Source organism: Mycteria americana, chromosome 1, assembly GCF_035582795.1.
Source record: "Mycteria americana isolate JAX WOST 10 ecotype Jacksonville Zoo and Gardens chromosome 1, USCA_MyAme_1.0, whole genome shotgun sequence".
Taxonomy (NCBI): domain Eukaryota; kingdom Metazoa; phylum Chordata; class Aves; order Ciconiiformes; family Ciconiidae; genus Mycteria; species Mycteria americana.
The window spans coordinates 86,381,827-86,403,095 of record NC_134365.1 but is presented as its reverse complement, the minus strand read 5'-3'; the positions used below and the strand labels follow the sequence as shown (position 1 = coordinate 86,403,095).

The window sequence follows — 21,269 nt, the reverse complement described above, 5'->3', positions numbered from 1 at the left end:
GCACTTCAAAATCTGCAGATTCTCACACTACCTGATCCAATGACCTCCTCAATCTTGATGAAGGACACATCAATCTCCTTGGCAAATTCTCGAATAGCTTCATTGGGATCTTCATAGGTCGAAGGATCAATGTAATACTTCACTCCGAGTCCTGCAGTGGAGGAGACAGCCCAAACCATCACCAGAATCAAATCCTGAGAGACATGAGTGTTAATGAGTCCTGAAAAGAGACAGGCCCTTGCCATCTGTTGCTCAAGAACACTTACCTCGTGCACTGATATACTGCTGCAGGCGGTCTGTGTATGGAGTCTCTCGCCTTTTACTGCAGGACATAAAGGAAAGGAAAGTCAAAACACACACAAGAGTCTCTCATAGGATGTTGGGGTAGGCTTCTCAATGCAAGACTCAGAGAATCCTTGAATTTAGAGATAGAAGATGGGTGTTAAGATCTTGCCCATCTCATGGTAACCAGTGCATGCTTGTTTTCTATGTGGTAGTTTTTATACCACTGTTTGCGTCCCCACTTTAGATATGACAAAAGACAGGGCCTCCAGCACTATCCTGAAAAAAAAATATTACAGTTTAACATTACTGTCTCGGAACTTTTCTTGCTATTCAGGCTAAATTTGCATTTTAATTTCATTTAATTACTACAAATTATTCTTTTCAATACTAATCTACCTCCTGTGGTGCCTTTTAAGTTCTTCAAAAACATTCTAAGAGCCATTTACTCTAATGCTTAATTTGTATAAATTTTCCCCAAAGACTTCTTTATTTTTCCTCCTGGTCTCTTAAAAGCATTTACTTCGACTATTCTTTTCGTAAGTATGGTACCCAAAACAAACCACACAGAGCCAGATGGACAGAAATCTGTTACATGATGTGATCTTTGCACGTGCAGATCAAAACAGGTATGGCTTTATTATTGTAATATTTATTGCATATACGCATCTAATTTCCAGTAAGCATAGGTCCTTCTCAGCATAGGCATTTCTCAGATTTCATTCTCCACTTAAATGTGTGTGATTCAAGCAATTTTTTCCCACATGATCTAGTTGTTATTCTTGGTTTGCTCTAAATATATTTTCCATTTTCAAGTCACTTCCTTTGTTCCCAACAGTGTTCATATTTTTTTTCCAAAAATGTACAATTCATGCTAGTTTACAATCTTTTCTACATTGTATTAATGAGACCAGATTGTAAATCAAACCCTATGGTACCCTGCAGTATCCCTGCTGTATGCATGGATTTGTGTCAACTCATATGCTTTGCTGTTTCAGCACAAGACCTCGCTGGCTGAATCAATTAGCATCTGAAGACAGAGTCTCATAGAACATTATGTTACATTTCTTTACTAACAGGACTAATTCTTTCATTCTAACAGGAAACTTTGTGTATTACTCTTACTTGTCAGGCTTATCTCTTTAAATTCTACTAAGATTGCAAAACCACAGATATTTCTCCCTTCAAAATCTGTTCTTTCTGTTGTGAAAAGAAATAGGCTTTACTGGGGGCCTGTACCTAAGAGCTCTTAACTCTGCTATTGCATCTGAAAGTCATGTCTACATTCATGTTTTTTACAGGTTATCTGACATACTAATGGTTTTCCATCATTAAAAAAAACAACTAGCTAAAATAGGTAAGTGTTTCACATTGTGTATTGCCTCGACAATGTGTACCAATGATTTACAAAAACAAGTTAAAATTATAACATTTGACTTTACATATATTCAACCTTTTAAAAAACTCCTCATTTCACGTGGTGTTCCTCATTTCCTACATCTTCAAACTTAATTTTCTTACCAAGGACAAATTTAAAATAGAAATTTGGTATCTCCACTTTTTCTGAACCACTATCTATTAATTGGACATGATCCTTCAAGTATAAATGAATCTATTTTTTATGATATTTCCTTCTATGTAGATACATTTACAGAAACCCATTAATGTCTTTCCCCAACACAGTTTTGGTAATATTAACTTATTCTGGGTTTGGTTTATATTTTTTAGGAAAATATATGCTTTATTGAGTTGTGCACATAATATCACATTTCCAACTGTAACAAGAAATTATATTTTTAACAGTTCAAAGCTACAAAAGGAGGCAACAATGCAAATATAACAGTATTTGATAATTCTTTTCTTTCCAGAAAGAAAAATATTAAAAGAGAATATACACAGAAGGAGAAACCAAATGTAGAAAAGGGAAGAGAACAAAAACCAAATAACTAAAACTAGATGTCACTTTCTAAAGTTAAGTAGTTCATACATTTTTTTTGGTCAGCAGAAAAAGCTAAAAAGTCCCTCTTGTGCAGAGGCAGAGTAGAGCAAAGATACAGAAATCCATTACTGACAATCTAGGGGATTAAGTTCAAACCTCAGTAAATTCAAGGAGCGGGTAATGACTGTTTCTTTCCTTCAAATAAGAAACCCCTCATTATTTGCTTTTGTACCTCTACACAGCTCTGCTAGTGACCCTTACTTTTCTCTCCTTCTTTTTAAAATTTCTGTCCTTATTTTTTGCCATAATAGATTATCTCTACATTGACTTATCTGCCTTTTTTTCTTCCCAAAATGGGAAGTGGTATTTGCTTTCTTCAACCTATATTTTATGAGTCAGTATTCCATGGAACCATTGGGTTGTACAGCTTTTATCCTTCAGCAAATGAACTATTGTCTCCTGGTTCTTGGTTAAAGGGTATATAGCACCTTCTAAATCAGTGGATCTAAATACTTATTCCACCAGTCCTTCTTCACTGCATTGTTTAATTCCCCACTTCCTTGCCTAAAATCCAATTTACAGTCCCTTCTTTACAGTGATGCATTTAGATACCTTTTGAACACCAGCTTTAAAATGCTTCCCTTTTGTTCTTATTGTTAACTAGCCAAATATCAGCTAATATTTGAGCGGTTCACCAAAGGAGGGGCTCCTCAGATAGGAGCAACGGGCCAAGATCTTTCCTTAATTAGAAAATGACATCTCAAGGACATCTGGATAAATGTAGATCAGGCTGTTTCCCTTGGGACGGGGTTATGTGGCGGGGCTAAGAAAGTTCCACTGTCTGCAGTACAGGCACTGGCACACGAGCAGGTCAAGGAATTCACCTCTTGAAGATGATGGCAAGGATGGCAATGGCAGCAATTACCAAGAAGGCTAGACCACCGAGTGCTGAGCCCACGATAAGCGGCAGTCGGTCCTGCACCATCTCCGAGCGCTCCCCTAGCAAGGAAGACACATGCATACACACACACACAAATGCAGAGGACAGGAACTGTTAGAGTTTCCCTTCTACTCAACTAGGTTTCACCCATAATTCCATCCCTACCAGCCCTTTTGCTTCCCAGGCTAGTCCTGACAGTTCACAAATGCTCGACTTGGTTATCCCTTTACCCCTTCAATCACTGTGCTTCTCCAGTGCCTTCCTTCCTACTTCTGAAAAGCCAGTGCTCCCTCTGAATCCACTTTTCCTTCCCCTGGTCCACTGACACCTGACTAACCACTTAAGTATAAGCTAGCTCTACACCTGGGCTTTGATCCCATTGCCCCCTATTAATTTAGCTTGTAGATGACATACATAAGTACCTTTGATCCAGACCAAAGAGTATCACAAGGTAATATGTTACTCTCTGCATGAATGGATGGTGATACTGCTGGAAGGCAAGCTTCTGTGTATATGTCCTGTGTTGCACCTGTCTTTAAGACTTTCACAGAGCACTCAGCTGTAAGATGTCCTGTGACAGCTGGAGACCAAACTACAGCAGTGTATAGTGCTATGTACTGTAACACCCTCCTAAAGAGAGTTCTAATGACACACTCTGTTCCTCTTGGTCAGAGGCAACAAGGAGTAGGACTGGGGAATATGGCGGTAGCAAAGGCTAAGGGAGTGTAAACAATATGCTCTGACAGCATGAAGGGTCTTTGAGTGAACAAATCTGCATATGCAAATTATGATACACAGAAATACAAGTTAAGTAGGAGTATCTGATTGCAGTCCTCCAGAGGATAAGCTAATACACTCAGGGACACACACAAGTGAAAGACAGTCATGTGCAGATCTGAGTACAAAATGGTAGCACTTACCTCCCATTAAAGTCTGGAAATACATCTTTCCACTGTATGGGCCATAGCCCACTGCTGTTCTAGCTCGTACTTGGAAGGCATAGATCTTGCCTGGGCTCAGATTCGATATGGTGGCCATGTTGGTTTCGCTAGTCAAGGTGAATGAATTATCCTCATCTTCTGCCTGTGAATGTCAGTGACCAAAAAGGAATGTGACTTCTGCCCACACTGCTGACTCTCCTCATCAAGGAATGCTAGTTCCATGTCAGCCCAATATTCTCTGAATCTGTTACAGAGCCTCCCAATCACAACTGCTATTCCAGATCTGACTTCCTCGCACACTACTCGTTGCTCCTCACTGCTGCTTTTCTTTCTCTTAGGCCTGGGCTTCCCACAAAGTTCTGCCAAAGACCCTCAGTCCTGGTCTAAACAAAAGTGAAAGACAAAACTACCTTGTCCTGTGGTTCCTTGCTAAGCGTAACCATAAAAAAAGCCCTAGCCTGTCCTGAAATATTGCTTTCTACAAGCTCCAAACTCATGTATTCTCCTAGGAGAACCCAGAGCAAGAACACCTGTAATGCTGTATCCAGAAAGCTGCTAGACATGTTATTACAAATAGCAGGCCCCTTTACTGCTAGAAAAACAGTAGCCCTGCACAATCCTGCAAAACTGTTTATGTGAAAGATAAAGAATATGGAATGGGAGGTTGTCTGAACAGCCCTACGTACCTCTTCTCAAATCAGTTGGATTAGGAGTCATGAAAGATGTGAATGGAGAACAGCTTTATATTTGCCATGCTGTAATTCCAGCACATAAACAGGTAACTGGTATCTGCCACTTATTGAATGAAAGAGTGCATTCCTCCTCCCAAAATTTCTTAGAGATGTCTGTCCAGGCATAAATAGGGACACAGGACTTCCCTCCACAAACACATGACAGAATGTTGCAGTGAGTCCAATTCCCATATACACATTTGAAAACTTCAGCTCCTTCCACTGTTAGCTGGTGCTAAACTTATTAGGTTGTTAGCCACAGCTTTTTAGCTTAGCTACAAGTGTCTTCTCTTTTTTTATCTGCATTGTCCCTAGCTGGTTCCAAGTTGGGAAATGCAGATGGACTCATGTTAGATGAAGTGTATATTATGAACTTCTGGTTTTGCTACAGCTTGTTTTTCCCTCATCATTGAAGCATATTTCTTATCCATCCTGATCCAGGGGTGCATCTCCCAGACAGAAAATTTCCCTGTTCTCTTTTGCATAACAGCCATACAACAATCAGCACTGTACCACTTTCTGCTCACCTTGTCAAAGTAGCGTAGCTGATAATCCAGGATGATCCCATTGGGCTGGTCTGGCTGAGGCCATGACAGTGTGATGCTACTGGTAGTACGACTCACCTGATGCATCATAGGGACAGCAGAGGGGACTGGAATAAAAGAGAGGAAGGATAGATTGCAAAGGGATAAGCTTAACAATTAACTATAATTGAATATTCATTATGATGAGTTAATAAGTTAGGTCAGCTCTTCCTTTAATTTCCCTTAATTTGCATTATGAAGTACTTTATAAAATAACCAGAAGAAATCCAGGCACAATTCTACTCTACTGGGAGATACAGTCACCAATGACTTGGACAGAAAGAAAATGAAGAAATCCCTATCTAACTGATCATGCACAGGAATTATGAAATTATCTATATTGTAGCTGGAACATTATTCTGTTCTTCAAATTCGCAATTTTTACATGCAAGATGACAAGGTGTTCAGTGCCACTGCCTTATTCTAGGATCACGCTTAGACAAACAGTGTGATAGTGGTCAGAGCAAAAGCAGAGCACACTACCTCTCTTCTGTTTCTCCCCCAGATTATAATTCTTTGCCTAGGGAAAAAAATCAAGTATGGGCTATCAGAGTAATGGAGGCCTTTCACTACCAGACCACTGTTGCAAACCAGAAGATGGGAAGCAGATGAGAACACTGATGCGTTAAGGCACAGACTTTGAAGCATTCCTCACTTCAGTGGTCCCAGTTCAGTTGCAGATCATAGAGGATGAAAGCATCTCATTTTCATAGCCTGGTATAGAATCATAGAATCGTTTAGGTTGGAAAAGATCTTTAAGTCCAACCATTAATCTAGTACTGCCAAGTCCACGACGAAACCATGTCCCTAAGCACCACATCTACACGTCTTTTAAATACCTCCAGGGATGGGGACTCAACCACTTCCGTAGGCAGCCTGTTTCAATGACTGACAACCCTTTCACTGAAGAAATTTTTCCTAATATTCAATCTAAACCTCCCCTGGCGCAACTTGAGGTAATTTCCTCTTGTCCTTTTGCTTGTTACTTGGGAGAAGAGACCAACACCCACCTCACTACAACCTCCTTTCAGGTAGTTGTAGAGAGTGATAAGGTCACCCCTCAGCCTCCGCTTCTCCAGACTAAACAACCCCAGTTCCCTCAGCTGTTCCTCATAAGACTTGTGCTCTAGACCCTTCACCAGCTTCGGTGCTTTTCTTTGGACACGTTCCAGCGCCTCAATGTCTTTGTTGTAGTGAGGGGCCCAAAACTGAACACAGTATTCAAGGTGCAGCCTCACCAATGCTGAGTACAGGGGGACAATCACTTCCCTACTCCTGCTGGCCACACTATTCCTGATACAAGCCAGGATGCTGTTGGCCTTCTTGGCCACCTGGGCACACTGCTGGCTCATATTCAGCCAGCTGTTGACCAACACCCCCAGGTCCTTTTCCAATGGGCAGCTTTCCAGCCACTCTTCCTCAAGCCTGTAGCGCTGCATGGGGTTGTTGTGACCCAAGTGCAGGACCCGGCACTTAGCCTTGTTGAACCTCTTACAATGGCCTAGGCCCATTGATCCAGCCTGTCCAGATCCCTCTGTAGAGCAGCCTTGTATTCAGACTAGCTCCTGGATCTCAGGCCAGTCCCTGTCAGGACTGTTGCCCAGATGTCAAAACTACCACTGTATTTGAGACTCTCAGTCCCTCTGCGGGCCATTGAACCACAGAAGCCCCTGAATGGGCTTCTAACCAGCATTACTGCCTGGAACCACCACCTCAAGGTCACTGTTAAGTGTGCATGTGTGGAAGCTTCACATATAGTTTTTCTGTCTGTTTTTACATTGCTTGCTAAGTTTCTGTCTTTCGGTGAACAGGCCAGCCTGGCATACTACCCAGATGGAGCTGTTAGCTCTCTTGATTCCATTATGGTATTAAGTGCTTATAGTCTATGTCAGATATGAATTACTGTGGGAACATGTCAACTTCCCTTTATGTACAAAGCAAGGATCTGGACATCAAACATAAAAGAAGGCTTTGGATGCATGAATCTAAACCAGAAAGCAAGCAAGAACTTGTGTCTACCAACTTTAGAAATCTTTTGATTGGCTATTCTAAAAGTGTGAAGTTCCGTTCAAGACTTTGAGACTTGTGTAATTGTCATTACTTCTCACTAACCTGAAACTCATTAAATCAGTAGGAAGAAACCAAAATATTATCTTGAAGACAATATGATTAACGGTTTCAAACACTGTTCACTGAAATAAAATTAGATTACAATGAGAAACAATCCAAGGTATTATTTGGGGTAGTTTTGCTTTTCATTTTTTTGTCCTCCTAGAGGCACCATTCACATGTTCTGAAGACAACAGAAGTATCGAGCATCTTTAATAGCAGGCCCTTTCCTGAAGTAGTTAGCTCTTCCAAAAAATGTCCTCAAAACAGGAAGGGAGATGAATGGTTGTTAAAGCCACTTGCACGTGAAGCTTTCTGGACAACGAAAATCCACTTCTACAAAAAACCCCCATGAATTTATATGCGTGCGCGTGCATGCGCACACACACACACTCTCCAAGTTCATGCAAAAGCTAAAAGAATATGAGTTTCTTCTTAGGAAGAGATTTCCAAGCAAAAATTTCAGGATAATTGGAAGAGGATCTTTCAGCCTGCCAGCTGTCTGTCCACAAAGCTCCTCTCAAGTTTTTCTTTCTCTTTGCAAGCAAAATGTCATGTTGTCAAGAAACCTCCAGGTAGGCAGCTAGGGAACCCTCGTTTTCCTAATGGAAGTAACATTTTCAGCAACATTTAAATTTTCCAGAACAAGCATGCCAATGAAAAGTTGCCACCTAACTCCACTGGTTTTACACAATAGACATAAAATTTCTTGATGCGAGGAATGAAGCAGAGACATTTGACACATGATCAAAAACTGCAGAATAGCATTTTCTTCCCTCATAACTGTGAAAAAGATAAAAGGATTGTTTTTAATAAGTTACAATTTTTCTGAAAGACACAATTCAAATGGGCTCCAAACAGCTCAGGCAAGTGGGAACCAGTTAAAAATGTAAATGAAACAAAAATGTAAGAGTATAAACAATAAAATGCTTTCTCTCATCCTTACTCCTTTTATTTCTTACAATTGCTTGTCTTTCAAACAAGATTGCACCGCTACTTCACCTGCTAATGACAACGTTGCAACAAGGATGGAAGACAGCAACAATGAACCACATTTAGCATTTAAGACACAAATGAAGAACACTGTATTCAAATGATAATGTAAGGAGAATGGAGTAACTGGTCAGTTAACATATGATCAAGACAGATTCCGCTACATTTTAATGTGGTGAAAAGGTTAACTTCCTTCTGATAGGACATAAAGCACACACAGGGAGAGGTGTAAACCTAAATACGCACCTACGCTGCCAGGGAAGAGCCGACTTCCTTCTAGTCTCAAATGAAGATTTTGCAGAATGATCGGAGCTAAATCTCCCCTCCTTTCCTGCCCTCCCACCTCTTTTCATTCCTCTCCTTCCCACCCCCAACAGTTATTCTTCCCACCCTTCTCATTTCTTCCCAATCCACAATTTTTCCCCTACCTGGAAGGAATACTCAAAGTCAACTAGCAACATTTGACCTGTATTTTAGCTAGAACTTAACCATTCTGATGTTAATATATATACTATCAATTTTCAGCTACCCATCAACAGCTTATCTTTTGCCAACAGTACAAAGACCTGAGCTGGCACTGTGCATAGTACGTTTAGGCACAGCAAAATCTGCATCAGAACAATGATGATAAATGGTACTCTACTCAGATGGGCAGTATACAGAAGCAGGTTACAACTAGTGGAATTAGAAATGTTGGGAAACATAAGAAAAAAATCACTGGAGTGGCTTTACCCAGAGTTACACTGTATGTATCTCTTGATCATGCGCTGCAGCATTCTAGAATGTCCCTATTATCCAGGTATGTCCATCACTCAGGGTAATTGGGGGGTGGTGGTGGGGAAGCCCAGGATAACGCAGTCTGCTGTATTAAAAATAGTCATTTCAGTGATATGTACCAAATAAGCAGATACTACTTAAGGCAAAAGCCTAACCAGTAAAAATGCTGAGTAATAAAAATAGCTATGAATCATCGTAAGACAGGTTGTCTTTAATCTACCTCTCTGAGACAGAGTTCAGATTTTGATACATGTGTTTGCCTCTCTTTTAAGGACAAAACTTATGAAACACTGGCCAGGGAGCTTTCCCACCTTCAAGGAGCTCTCAACACTTTAAGTAAAAGAAATATTTCTCCTCTGAAAAAATTAATACGAAGGTGATGTGAATACTAATACTAAGGTGATGTGACTTGTGAACGTATTTGTGGGTGGAATACGTACATATTTCCTGTCAGAAGTGTATGATAAAGTTAGTCTCCCAGTGCTAATAAATTAGGAAATATCAAGTTCAAGGTTTTATGTCTTAAGACAACATTTGAGAGGCCCCTGGTATCCATTCTCTCTCTCATCCAGATGGCATTCCAGTAGGTGCTGGGTCTTCTACTCTTCCTATGTCATATCGGCTAGCCCTGAGCAGATGTCTTGGCTACACCAGGGTGTCTCAGATGGCCTTAGACGCTTACATGCGAAAAACTGAATGGAGCTGAGAGCTGACAGCTCTAAGTAGCCTCACGTTTGGAGGCACTGATCGCCAAGGGGGACTTCAGCCACCCTAATATCTGCTGGAGGAGCAACACAGCAGGGCATAAGCAATCCAGGAAGTTCCTTGAAAGCATCAGTGACTACTTCCTGACCCAAGCAATAGAGGAGGCAGTGAGGGGAGGTACCCTGCTGGACCTCATGCTCACAAACAAGGAAGGGCTCACTGGTGATGTGAAGGCTGAAGGCAGCCTTGGCTGCGGTGACCATGATGGAGGAAACTCCGTGGTGGAGTTTAAGATCCTGAGAGGAGTGAGCAGAGCAAAAAGCAAGCTCACAACACTGGACTTCAGGAGAGCAGATGTGACCCCTTTGGGGATCTGCTTGCAGGCGTCCCATGGGATAAGGCCCTGGAAGGAAGAGTGGCCCCAAAAAAGCTAGTTAATGTGCAAGGATTACCTCCTCCGGGTGTAAAAGCGGTCCATACCAACAAGCAGGAATTCAGGCAAAAATTCCAGGAGGCTTCTATGTTTGAACAAGGGGCTTCTAGCTAAACTCAAACATAAAAAGGAAGTATACAGAAGGTGGAAGCAGGGACAGGTAACCTGGGAGGAACACTGAGGCACTGTCTGAGCACGCAGAGACATGGTTAGGAAAGCCAAAGCCTCCCTGGAATCACATCTGGCCAAGGATGTCAAAAGCAAGAAGGGCTTCTCTAAGTACAGCAGTGGCTAAAGGAAGACCAGAGAAAATGTGGGCCCACTGCTGGGTGGCGCAGGGGACCTGGTGACACAGGACATGGAAAAGGCTGAGGTACTGAATGTCTTCTTCACATCAGTCTTTACTACCGAGACTGGCCTTTAGGAACTCCAGGTCCCAGAGATCAGGGGAAAGTCTGGAGCAAGGAAGGTCTTCCTGGTAGAAGGTTAGGTGAGAGAATATTTAGGCAAACTGGACCTACATAATTCTATGGGCCCTGGTGGGATGCACCCATGAGGGAGCTGGCTGATGTCATTTTGAGGCCACTCTTGATAATCTTTGAATGATCACGGTGACTGTGAGAGGTGCCTGAGGACTAGAGGAAAGCAAATGTCACCCTCATCTTCAAGAAGGGCAAGATGCAGGACTCAGGGAAATGCAGGCAGCTCAGACTCACCTTGATCCCTGCAAAAGTGATGGAACAACTGATCCTGGAAACCTTTTCCAGGCACATGAAGGACAAGAAGGTAACTGTGAGTAGCCAGCACAGATTCTCAAAGGGGAACTCAGGCTTGACCAGCCTTCTGCGATGAAATTACTGGCTTGGTAGACGAGGGGAGAGCAGTGGATATTGGCTACCTTGACTTCAGTAAGGCCTTCAACACTGTCTCCCATAATATCCTCATGGAGAACATAGTATGGGCTTTAAGCACTGTCTCCCATAATATCCTCATAGACAACCTGATGAAGTATGGGCTGGATGAGCAGACAGTGAGGTTAATTGAAAACTGCCTGAGCAACTGAGCCCAGCGGGTGGTGACCAGTGGAATGAAGTCTAGATGGAGGCCAGCACCTAGCAGTGTACCCCAGAGGTCACTACTGGGTCCAATACTGTTCAACATCTTCACTGATGACATGGATGATGGGGCACAGTGTACCCTCAGCAAGTTTGCTGATGATGCAAAACTGGGAGAAGAGGCTGATACACCAGCGGGCTGCACTGCCACCCAGAGGGACCTCAACAGGCTGGAGAAATGGGCTGACAGGATCCTCATGAAGTTCAACAAGGGGAAGTGCAAAGTCCTGCACCTGGGGAGGAATAATCCCATGAACCAGTATATGCTGGGGGCTGACCACCTAGAAAGCAGCTTTGCAGTAAGCGTCCTGGGGCTCCTGGTGGACACCAAGTTGAACAGGAGCCAGCAATGTGCCCTTGCCACAAAGAAAGCTAATGGTATCCTGGGCTGCATTAGGAGGAGTGCTGCCAGCAGGTCGAGGGAGGTGATGTCTCCCTTCTACTCAGCTCTGGTGAGGCCACACCTGGAGTCCTGTGTCCACTTCTGGGCTCCCCAGTACAAGAAAGGCATGGACATACTGCAGAGAATCCAGCAAAGGGCCACAAAGATGATTAAGGGACTGGAGTATCTCTCGTATGAGGAGAGGCTGAGAGAGCTGGGACTGTTCAGCCTAGAGACAACAAGGCTTGCAGGGATCTTATCAGTGTGCACAAATACTTGAAGGGAGGATGCAAAGAGGACAGAGACAGGTTCTTTTCAGTGGTACCCAGTGGCAGGCCCAGAGGCAATGGGCACAGACTGAAACACAGGAGGCTCCCTCTGAACACAAGGAAACACTTTTTACCATGAAGGTGACTGAGAGCTGGAGCAGCTTACCCAGAGGAAGTGTGGAGTCTCCAACCTTGGAGAAATTCATAAGTGTTCTGGATGTAGTCCTGGGCAACCTGCTTGAGGTGATCCTGCTTGAGCAGGGGTGTTGGAGAAGATGTCCTCCAGAGGTCTCTTCCAAGCTTAGCCATTTTCTGATTCTGACCAGACAGCTGAATCACTCAGCAGTACTGACTAGACATCCATGGACTACAACAGGAGTTCAGATAACTGGCTCACAGGTCATCACTTAATTGGGATTCAAACTAAACCCTGCCAGGGCCTGTGTGTTCTTTCTAGTTATTTATGGGTTTTCTTCCCCTTCCGTCTCACCCCATAAGCTTCTGAAAGCATCCAGTGTCTCTCTCATTATATTTCACATGGTTTGATCATCAGCTATGCCTCCAATGTTCTCTAATATGCGTCTATATTCTCTAATACTAGTCCCAAATCTACCACTCTCACATTCTTGTTTCTCCTTCATTACCTCCTCAGGTATCCTGTTATCCTCATATTCTAAGCAAATGGCATGAAGACCCTAGCTTTGTTCCACACATCTTCCTACATATTATCTTCAAGGAAGATCAGTCTGAATACAGCATGGAAATTCCCTTCTTTATGCGTTTAATATCTTATCTTTATTTTGAAAATATCCTATGTCTTTTCCACAGACTTCAATTTAGTTCTGACCCTTTCTCTAAATACCTGAAAATACTTTAAAAGTATCTTGGGTTGTCTTCTGTCATAACCTTGTACTTTGCTTCCTGTGGATGAAGAGTGCTTTAGAAAGGCAAATCAGTTAAGTTATTTTCACTTCCTTTACCTCTATTATTACTACTTTTTTTGTATGGGTTCCACTCATGCCTAATGAACAAGAAAAAGTCCTTTATGCCACAAGGTGTCATGTTTTACTATGCACCTCCTATTTCTACTTGCTCAAAAAGTTTCTGTCTTAATTTAAACAGTTGCTGAAACCTGAAATGTGAAAACAAGCACATTCATTCTCGCTCATGCTGCAGAGATAGGGTATAGTAAAGAGAGAAACTGGAATAGTTTCTTTTTGTGGAGAGACCATAGAAATTTTTATTAAGTTCCAGTCCTAAGTGGGCAAATCCGCTGAAGATGGTAAAGTTGACAAATGTCCCTAAGGGCAAAATGAAACCTTAAGAGTATTTTTGTTGTTCCTATGTAAGAAGAAAACAATACAATTGAATTCTTAGGGACCTTCGGCAAGTGCTCAGGGTTGGCAATTAGATCGTAAATAAACAAACAGCTTGTTACTTTGAAAATTAATGTAGTTCATTCAAGAGGACAATGAACACAGAGCTCACACTCCACTTGCTTTACCTGCTGGTTTTAGCCTGGCAAAACACAGTAGTATGTAGCTTTTGACATCTCTCTTTTTATTCCTTTCCTGTTTTGATCAAGAAAATGCCTTGCCTGTGTCCCTGCTCTTGCCCACTAAGTCTACTGGACTCTACTAAGTCTACTTGTCTCTCTTTGGAAAAGCAAACATTTTCAAGCAACTCATCCATTTCCCTTCATAATCTCATAATCATACTTGGCATTTAATTCTTTTCTTCTTCTCACACCATTTCACTTTAAAATCTTCTGTCAGGTCCTCTTAAATTTCCTGGCACTACCCATAACTGTCCTTGTCCCCATTCAGCCTCTTACATAAGCCTTCAGACTGTCTAGCTTTCATTTCTGCAGTTCTACAGATTTTTGGTATTGCCAGGTCCCACTGCTCTGAATCCAACTGATGTAGAAGGCTGCTACATATCTTTTCATAGGTACGATCTGGTCACATAACCTTTATCCTCACATACCTCCATTAGTTCTCATAATGTCTGGATTCAGTTACAAAAAAACCTACTTGCTTTGAAAAGCCTGCATAGATTTGCTCCAACATTTGAGTCTCTGCTGTCTTTATCTCTTCCTCTTCTTTCTAGGAATGTAACAACTGCCTGAACGAGTAAGTTCAGTAGCGTGTCTCTGGCAACAGACATTACTACATGCTTCAGTGGAAGGTGCAGGAAAAAAATAGACAGGTAGTTACAGCTGTGCACAGAGTAAAGTTTTTCACAATCCTTTAAATGAAAACCTGACTTCTGTCCTGCAACATGAGAAAATATATTTGTTTACCCTGATATGTACACCTGAAGATGTTAAAATAATCATTAAAATTTTAGTCAGATTAATTTTTTTTTAATAATATGGTTGGATTTTAAGTTCTTTGCTTTCTTTGTGTCGGGTTCCCCTCTGTAAAGAAGCATAACTTTTTCAGTTTTTCAGTGCTAGCCCTTCTTATTCTGTCTTCAAACACATAGTCACTGAAGAGTAGAAACAACATACCACAGAAAAATGTGATTGTGTTATGAAAGGATCCTATCATACTTTGAAGCAGGGCTAGCAGACTGTTAGGGCTAAGCAAACTCTTAGATGAACAGTGTTTTGGAGACAAAGATGAAGAGCGAATGGGTATCAGGGGAAAAAGAAAAAGAAAAGTAGAACTGTTCCAGCACAGAATATTGCCTAAGATACCTCTAACAAAGGGGCAGAGGGTGGGGAGGAGGATTTTTTTGATCAGCAACTGGAAGAAGCAAGAGAACTCTGACTGATGTATGAGTAAGCAGAACATTCAGAACTGCCAGGCTGGAGGGTCTTTCTTTGGTCACCTTTAATTCAATGGAGAGAAAATTTTTGCTACGGCCATTTATTCTGAAAGCTTATCTTTCTCCAGTTTGCCTTTTTTACACCCTTCATGCCTTCCTGTCCCTTCCTTGTCTCTTTCAGAACATAAGATCCTGAAATGTCCATCTCTGCTTGTATAATAATAGTAATAATTGTTATAATAACACAACAACAACAACAATAAGCCATGCTGAAGTGAAAAACTGCTGAAGGGATCGAAGGGAGGGGGTATGGATGAGACAGGTCACGTGATGGAGGAAGCAGGGCCTTGTTAGTATGAGCTGTCACTATGAATCGAGGACAGCTCATCTCAAGCTCACTCCTAACGATCTTGAGGAAGAGCAAGGAAAAAAAATAACGAAACACAAAAAGAAGCCATTCAGTACACATTGCTGTTTAAGAAAGCTGGCCTCCCCTGAAACTGCTTCAGTGCACAAGAGAAGCACCTTAGACAGAGACACCCAACACACCCAGAGACACCAAGAGATACCTGGAGGAAGAGGATTGGTCAGAAAAGTCAAACAGAAGCAAAAGAAGAGGGTAGATTTGGTGATTCCAGGCAGGAGAAGGAAGTGGCTACTCCGTTAAATTACCTCAGAAATAGATGAAGAAGGCTAGGATGAGAAGCACGAAGAAAGAGAAGTCTTTAGGATGTTAATAGAACACCCACCTGTCTCCAGGAGAAGCCGAAGGAACTGCCTGGAATTACCATACAAATTACCCAGCTGTATCTTTTACTGTAAACAAAAACTGATCACCCACTTGCAGCCAGTGTCTTAAGGGGACCGGGCATCCTATACATGCTCTGCTACTCAATGCCTGTCAGGTAACATTTCAAAGGGAAGAAACAGATGTTGTCAAACCCTGGCATCTGCTAACAGTAGGAAATTACTTGGGGTGTATATATATTCCCTTCCTTTCCATAGCACAGAAGCAGAAATTAAAAGATGTGATTTAACCAAGATCGTGATGCCACATCTGGTTTCGCAGCATTTCTCTTGAGCTTTACCGAAGCCTGGTTTTGCAGGGGTTTCCACAACTACACTGTGGAATCTCATTAGGGATTTGTTTGAGTTTAACATTTACACATCTCTAAATGTTTACAGACATTTTCTGTCACTCAGTTCAAATTGTTCCCCCTCTTTCTCCTCCTCATCACATTACTCCTCATTATATCCTCTTAAACAAGCTGTGTACAATTCCTCTCCATACCAGCTTATACATGCTTGTAAAGAACAACATATGCCTAGTCTCTTATTGCTGACATTTAGCAGAACTGTATGCCTGTATGCATGTGGCTCTCTCCAGCTCCAGTTCCTGTATATTATATTTACAGAAAATCAGAATTTGCTTGATGCTGTTCGCCATTTTTCTCCATACATACAAGCTTTCTGTATGCTATCCATCAGTCTGACCTACTCTTCAACTCTTTAATCTCCCCCTTTCCTTTGCCTGCCCACACAAGCCATTAGTATTTTAGTTTAGTCATCCTTGCGGTTTAGTTCCTAGTTACAAGGATCACAACACCTTTGATACAACCGTACAACACATTTTAATATTTCTACCATGTAAAAGGCAAAAAAAAAAAAAATCCTTGTTTCCTATTGACAGGAGAATAATATTCCAAGACCACTTATCAGAACATCAAGGCTGAAAAGGCAAGAACAAGGTAGAAGAAAATAAATGGCATGCGGAAGAACCCAGAGCAATTTCAGTAAAATAGGAATCATGATTCTGTTTCTGGATCTTTTGTCAAAATTCCATTTAACACCTCTCCGGGAATTGTAAAAACTAGTTTTCATATCCTTTTATGACCCACAGGACTGCACAGTATTAACACATGCCATCTCAGGGTCATGTACGTTTAGGTGATCAGTAAATACCATTGTACACATTCTTTCTTGTCATATAGCACCTATCTCTATCTTTAACCGTATCTTCATCTTTAGATAGTGCCTATCTGTCTCTGTATTTTCCACTTCCTTACTTCGATATGCAGCAAGGCAAAGGTGGACAGATTTGATGAAACACTCAATACCACTTCTTAAAGTGCACTGGAGTATGAACTGAAATGAGGAGAATGGAAAGTGGTGTATAGGAACAAGAAAGGATGGAAAAACAGAGTATCTCAAAACACAGAAAGACAGAAAAGCGAACAGGTGAAAAATGCTAGAAAGATTGATTGAAGTATAAGAAGATGAAATACAGAAGAGCAGGAGATAGAGAAGGTGAAGAGGAAATGAAGAAATGCTCTCTAAGAGCTGCTGTGGCAAGCTGATGCTCACAAAATCCCCATAAAAAGCTGATCATGTCCCCTGTCTTGCACAATGAAGCAACATGCTTTGTGTGACCCACAGAACTATGTCTCCCATTGCCATCTTCTCCAGGGCAGCTTCTGCCCCAACAACTCTTCTCCATATACAACCACATCAGCTGCTAAACTCAGTTTTTCTGCCAAGAGGGAAGAAAGGAAAGCCCATTCAGAGAAAGCAGGAATGAGAAGGGCAGAAGTGAAATCATGGAACTAGCAGGGCAAGATAAAAAAAGGCACAACACACAAGTAAGAAGACAAAGCTCCAGGATTCAAAAGACAAAAGCAAATCAAATGAGAGACAGAAGTGGCAGATGCAGGGGTCTCCTCACCTGACTGGCTGGTGCTAACATTGATGGTGGCATAGTGGGGTGCTTCTGAACTCAATTCAGTCACCAAGTTGACAGCCTGGATCTCAAAGGTGTACTGCACACGGGCCAAGAGGTTGGAGACTTGCACGCGACTTTCCGTCAGGCCCACTTGGCGTGGTTCAAATTGTACGCTATCCCCACAGCGCACGCATGGCCCTGAGGACCCTGCTGGGCATACTTTGCAGATGACATTGAAGAAAACATCCTTGCGGCCACCAAGGTCCTTGGGGAGGCGCCAGGTCAGGAGCACGTTGGAGCCAACAATTTCATAGCTAAGGTCACGGGGAGCAGAGGGGATGCCTAGAAGACAGAATGAAGGATCAAAATCCCATGAAAGAATGGGAGAGAGGTGGGGGAAGGGAGAAGACAAAGCAGGGGAAAAAGAGCAGAACAACTAGTTGCTTTTTCTTCTCATTCTTACTCTTCTCTAGTTGTTTCTCTGAACAAAGCTAAGAAAAACATATTCTTTGCTACATCAAACATCCACTTACATACATGAAGGAGCAACCATACTATTACATTTTAGAGAACCAAAATTAACAAGAAGGGTCTTTGTTTCAAAGGTGTGACTTTTACTTTTCCCTAAAAGAACAGCCAGTGTTTAGGGAAATTCCAAGCCTTTGAAATTTTAAATTTTGCAAAAGCTTAGTAAAGATTTGTCTCTACGGAGACCTCTAGTTCTCTCCTTTAGCACCTAATATCTCTGAACTCTCTCAGACTTCAGTTAGCCTGTTCCATCTATTGCAGGAACTGAACACCACTTTCCCTATGATTATTCCTGCTGCTAGCCAGATTCCTGAATGGCATTGGGAGTAAACTCTGACAGCTGAAAAACTGCCCATTCTGTGCATCCAACATTTCCCCTGCTGGCACAGAGGCAGTGAAGAGAAGGAGGAAAATGCAGAGGGTGAGAACATGGTATGGGGATGATAATAGGACAAGACACTGGGGCTAGAAAGTGAAAAGCTCAGATAGATAGGTAAAAATAAGCAGCAGTGTTGCACTGCTGATCCTGGGCATAGACACAAAGCAAGACTGGAAGGGCAGGGACAGAGAGGCTGAGCTCAGTATCAAGGAGGGGCAAGGGAAACATGATTTACAGAACATTTCCCTCCGAAGGCTGTAATGAAATCCAAGAATCCTCAGTCTCACCATTACTCTAGAGTCAACAAATATCGATGAAAACTATGGGTAAAACCTTTTCTCTGTCTAACGCTGATCAATATAAAGGATGACACCCTCTATTAGTACAGGTGGATGAGGTCTTTGTGGGGGATCTCTCCAGCTGCAACCTAGTTCATTGCTGGAGCATTTGAGTATTTCCAATAGCTCTATTTCCCTGACGACTCACATTTCCAGTGCTGTTAAAAAAATAAATTATGCTGGAAAACTGCACACAGAAGACTGTTTAAAAATATATTACTGACAAGATGAAGCATTTGTACATGAGGAAATGTCAGAATTAAATTTTCTTTTGTGATCTTAACTGGGCCACTCAGCATTTGCATTGTGGTATAGTATTTAATTGCATGATTACATACTAGTTTTCCCTGAGGATTCTTATTACAGTCAGTGCAAAAGATAGACAACTGCTCAGGAAAAATAATCCCTGTGAAGTAAAGATTGCTCAATGCTGTTGAAGATGGATTCTGTGCAGTATAGGAAGCAAGGAATTACAGAAAAAAACCACAATCACATTTCCTAATTTCTGAGTGTTTAACTTCAGAGCCATAAAGTGTTTGCCAGATGCTTTAGGAAGTTAATTTTTTTCCCTGTCACTTGCACAAAGTTCAAGGGTGATGTTTGATATATTATTTAAACTATATTTTTGAGTGCTAATCACTAACCCTTTTCTGCATCTAATTATTCTTTCTTGACCTATTAACATTCATAATCAATGACTGTGAAAAGTCATAACTGATGAGAACCACAGAGAAGCCAATGAAAAAATTAATTATTTTCCCATAAATAAGATTTGCAGAATTTGAATTCTGTGCAGTAAATATGGTCTTCACACTTTCAATGATAAAGGGAAGAAATATTGGTTAACTCCTTCAACGAACAATGTTTACCCCGTGTATGAAATGAGTTTAGCATTTCATGAGAAATTAGTATATTATTCTCTCATCAGAAGTTGCACCTTATGCATACTTGCAATGGACTTATTTAAGGCTGCACAAGTCATCTAAAATTTGACATTTTTTCATTTCTGAGCATCTAGTATTGCAACACCCCAGTATTCTCAAAACACAGTTTCACCAATGTATCAACATTGTAAAAAGCATGTGGGAACACTTCTGCCTTCTCATCTACATTCAGTGAGTGGATATACCCTGTAGTCAACTGGAGGAGCAAAGGGAAGTTTTGGGTCATTTCAGAAGTCATGAGAAGAGGTGAACTGCAACTTCCCTGGGCACATTCTCTCTCATTAACTGCCCTTCTTGCTTTCAAACACTCCATCCAAACACTTACCAGTGCAGGGAGCATCAGAATTGTCCAAAGCAGATCGATAGTAGCGGTTCTGACACACACATTCACTGGAACCTGGCAGTGGAGCATGGCTGTGGGCAGGGCATAGATGGCAGGGGTCATCTCCCACAGATACTTTAAAGAAACCAAGGGGACAGGCTAAGAGGAGGAAAATGAGAGAGGTAAAAGCAGGAAACTAATTAATTCAGATTCCAGAAACAACGCAATCTTATTTACATTTAACTAGTGCTGTTGCTGTAGGGAGAAGTTATTACATAGAGTAGCTACTACTAGTTTCATTGCTTTATGGAGCATGTATTGTTAAAGTTGCAATTTCAAAACAGTTTATTTTATTCTATACAAGACGTGCTTAAATTGATTCACTGGCAGATGAAAGAGTCCAGAGACAGCTTTGGCCATCTGAAATAATTGTCTTCTCATTACTCACTCAAAGAGCTTTAGCATTGGAGAAGCCAAAGAACATAGTCATGTGATCTGTCTGGAAATAGCCATAACAGTTACAGGTATTATCCACACCTCCTTCTCCCCATCCAACACAACCACAAAAATGAATTTTTTATGCTGCCTTCAACAGTTTCATTGCTTAAAGTAATATAAGCTACCATGGCTGATTTTGCATCAACATTAAGAGCAGGCACTCAGATTGGCAGTCCTATTGTTTCCCTGTAGGTCTGGAAACTTCCCAATAATGGATAAAAGCCTCTTAATTTAGTCAAATGTAATCTGCAAATGCATAGGAACATGCCTATGCAAAAAGCTGAAACAAGGATGGAAATCAATCCTACAGGGAAAGAAAATGAAAAAATAATAACTTATTAACAATATGGGAGTATGGCACATTCTAGGTTTGGCAAAGATGCTATGCTGAATTACCTAACAGAAGGTGCTTGGATCTTACATTGAAGTGCTAGGATGAAGCTTTTACAATTTTTATGTAAGTTTTATGTAAGTTTTCTAAGGCTGATTTTCTATATAAATAGATACAGCTCTTTTAGATTTTATGGACTAACAAGCTCAGGTGAAAGTTCATTTGTGGACTGACATTT

The 21,269-nt window shown here is 41.4% G+C and overlaps 1 protein-coding gene across 7 annotated transcripts in view; it reads right to left on the bottom strand.

Moving 5' to 3' along the window:
- Window positions 1–21,269, bottom strand: part of LOC142413546 (ephrin type-B receptor 5) — an 84,033-nt gene that overhangs the window by 12,108 nt on the left and 50,656 nt on the right. For 6 of the 7 annotated variants that reach the window (XM_075509817.1, XM_075509803.1, XM_075509809.1 and 3 more), the window contains 7 exons: window positions 20,206–20,361; window positions 17,695–18,033; window positions 5,361–5,485; window positions 4,082–4,244; window positions 3,106–3,220; window positions 267–322; window positions 32–151 (listed from right to left, as the gene is read on the bottom strand). In XM_075509817.1, coding sequence (XP_075365932.1) covers window positions 32–151; window positions 267–322; window positions 3,106–3,220; window positions 4,082–4,244; window positions 5,361–5,485; window positions 17,695–18,033; window positions 20,206–20,361 — 1,074 coding nt within the window. The remainder of the gene's footprint in view (window positions 1–31; window positions 152–266; window positions 323–3,105; window positions 3,221–4,081; window positions 4,245–5,360; window positions 5,486–17,694; window positions 18,034–20,205; window positions 20,362–21,269) is intronic. The other variant, XM_075509836.1, reaches the window with a different exon arrangement.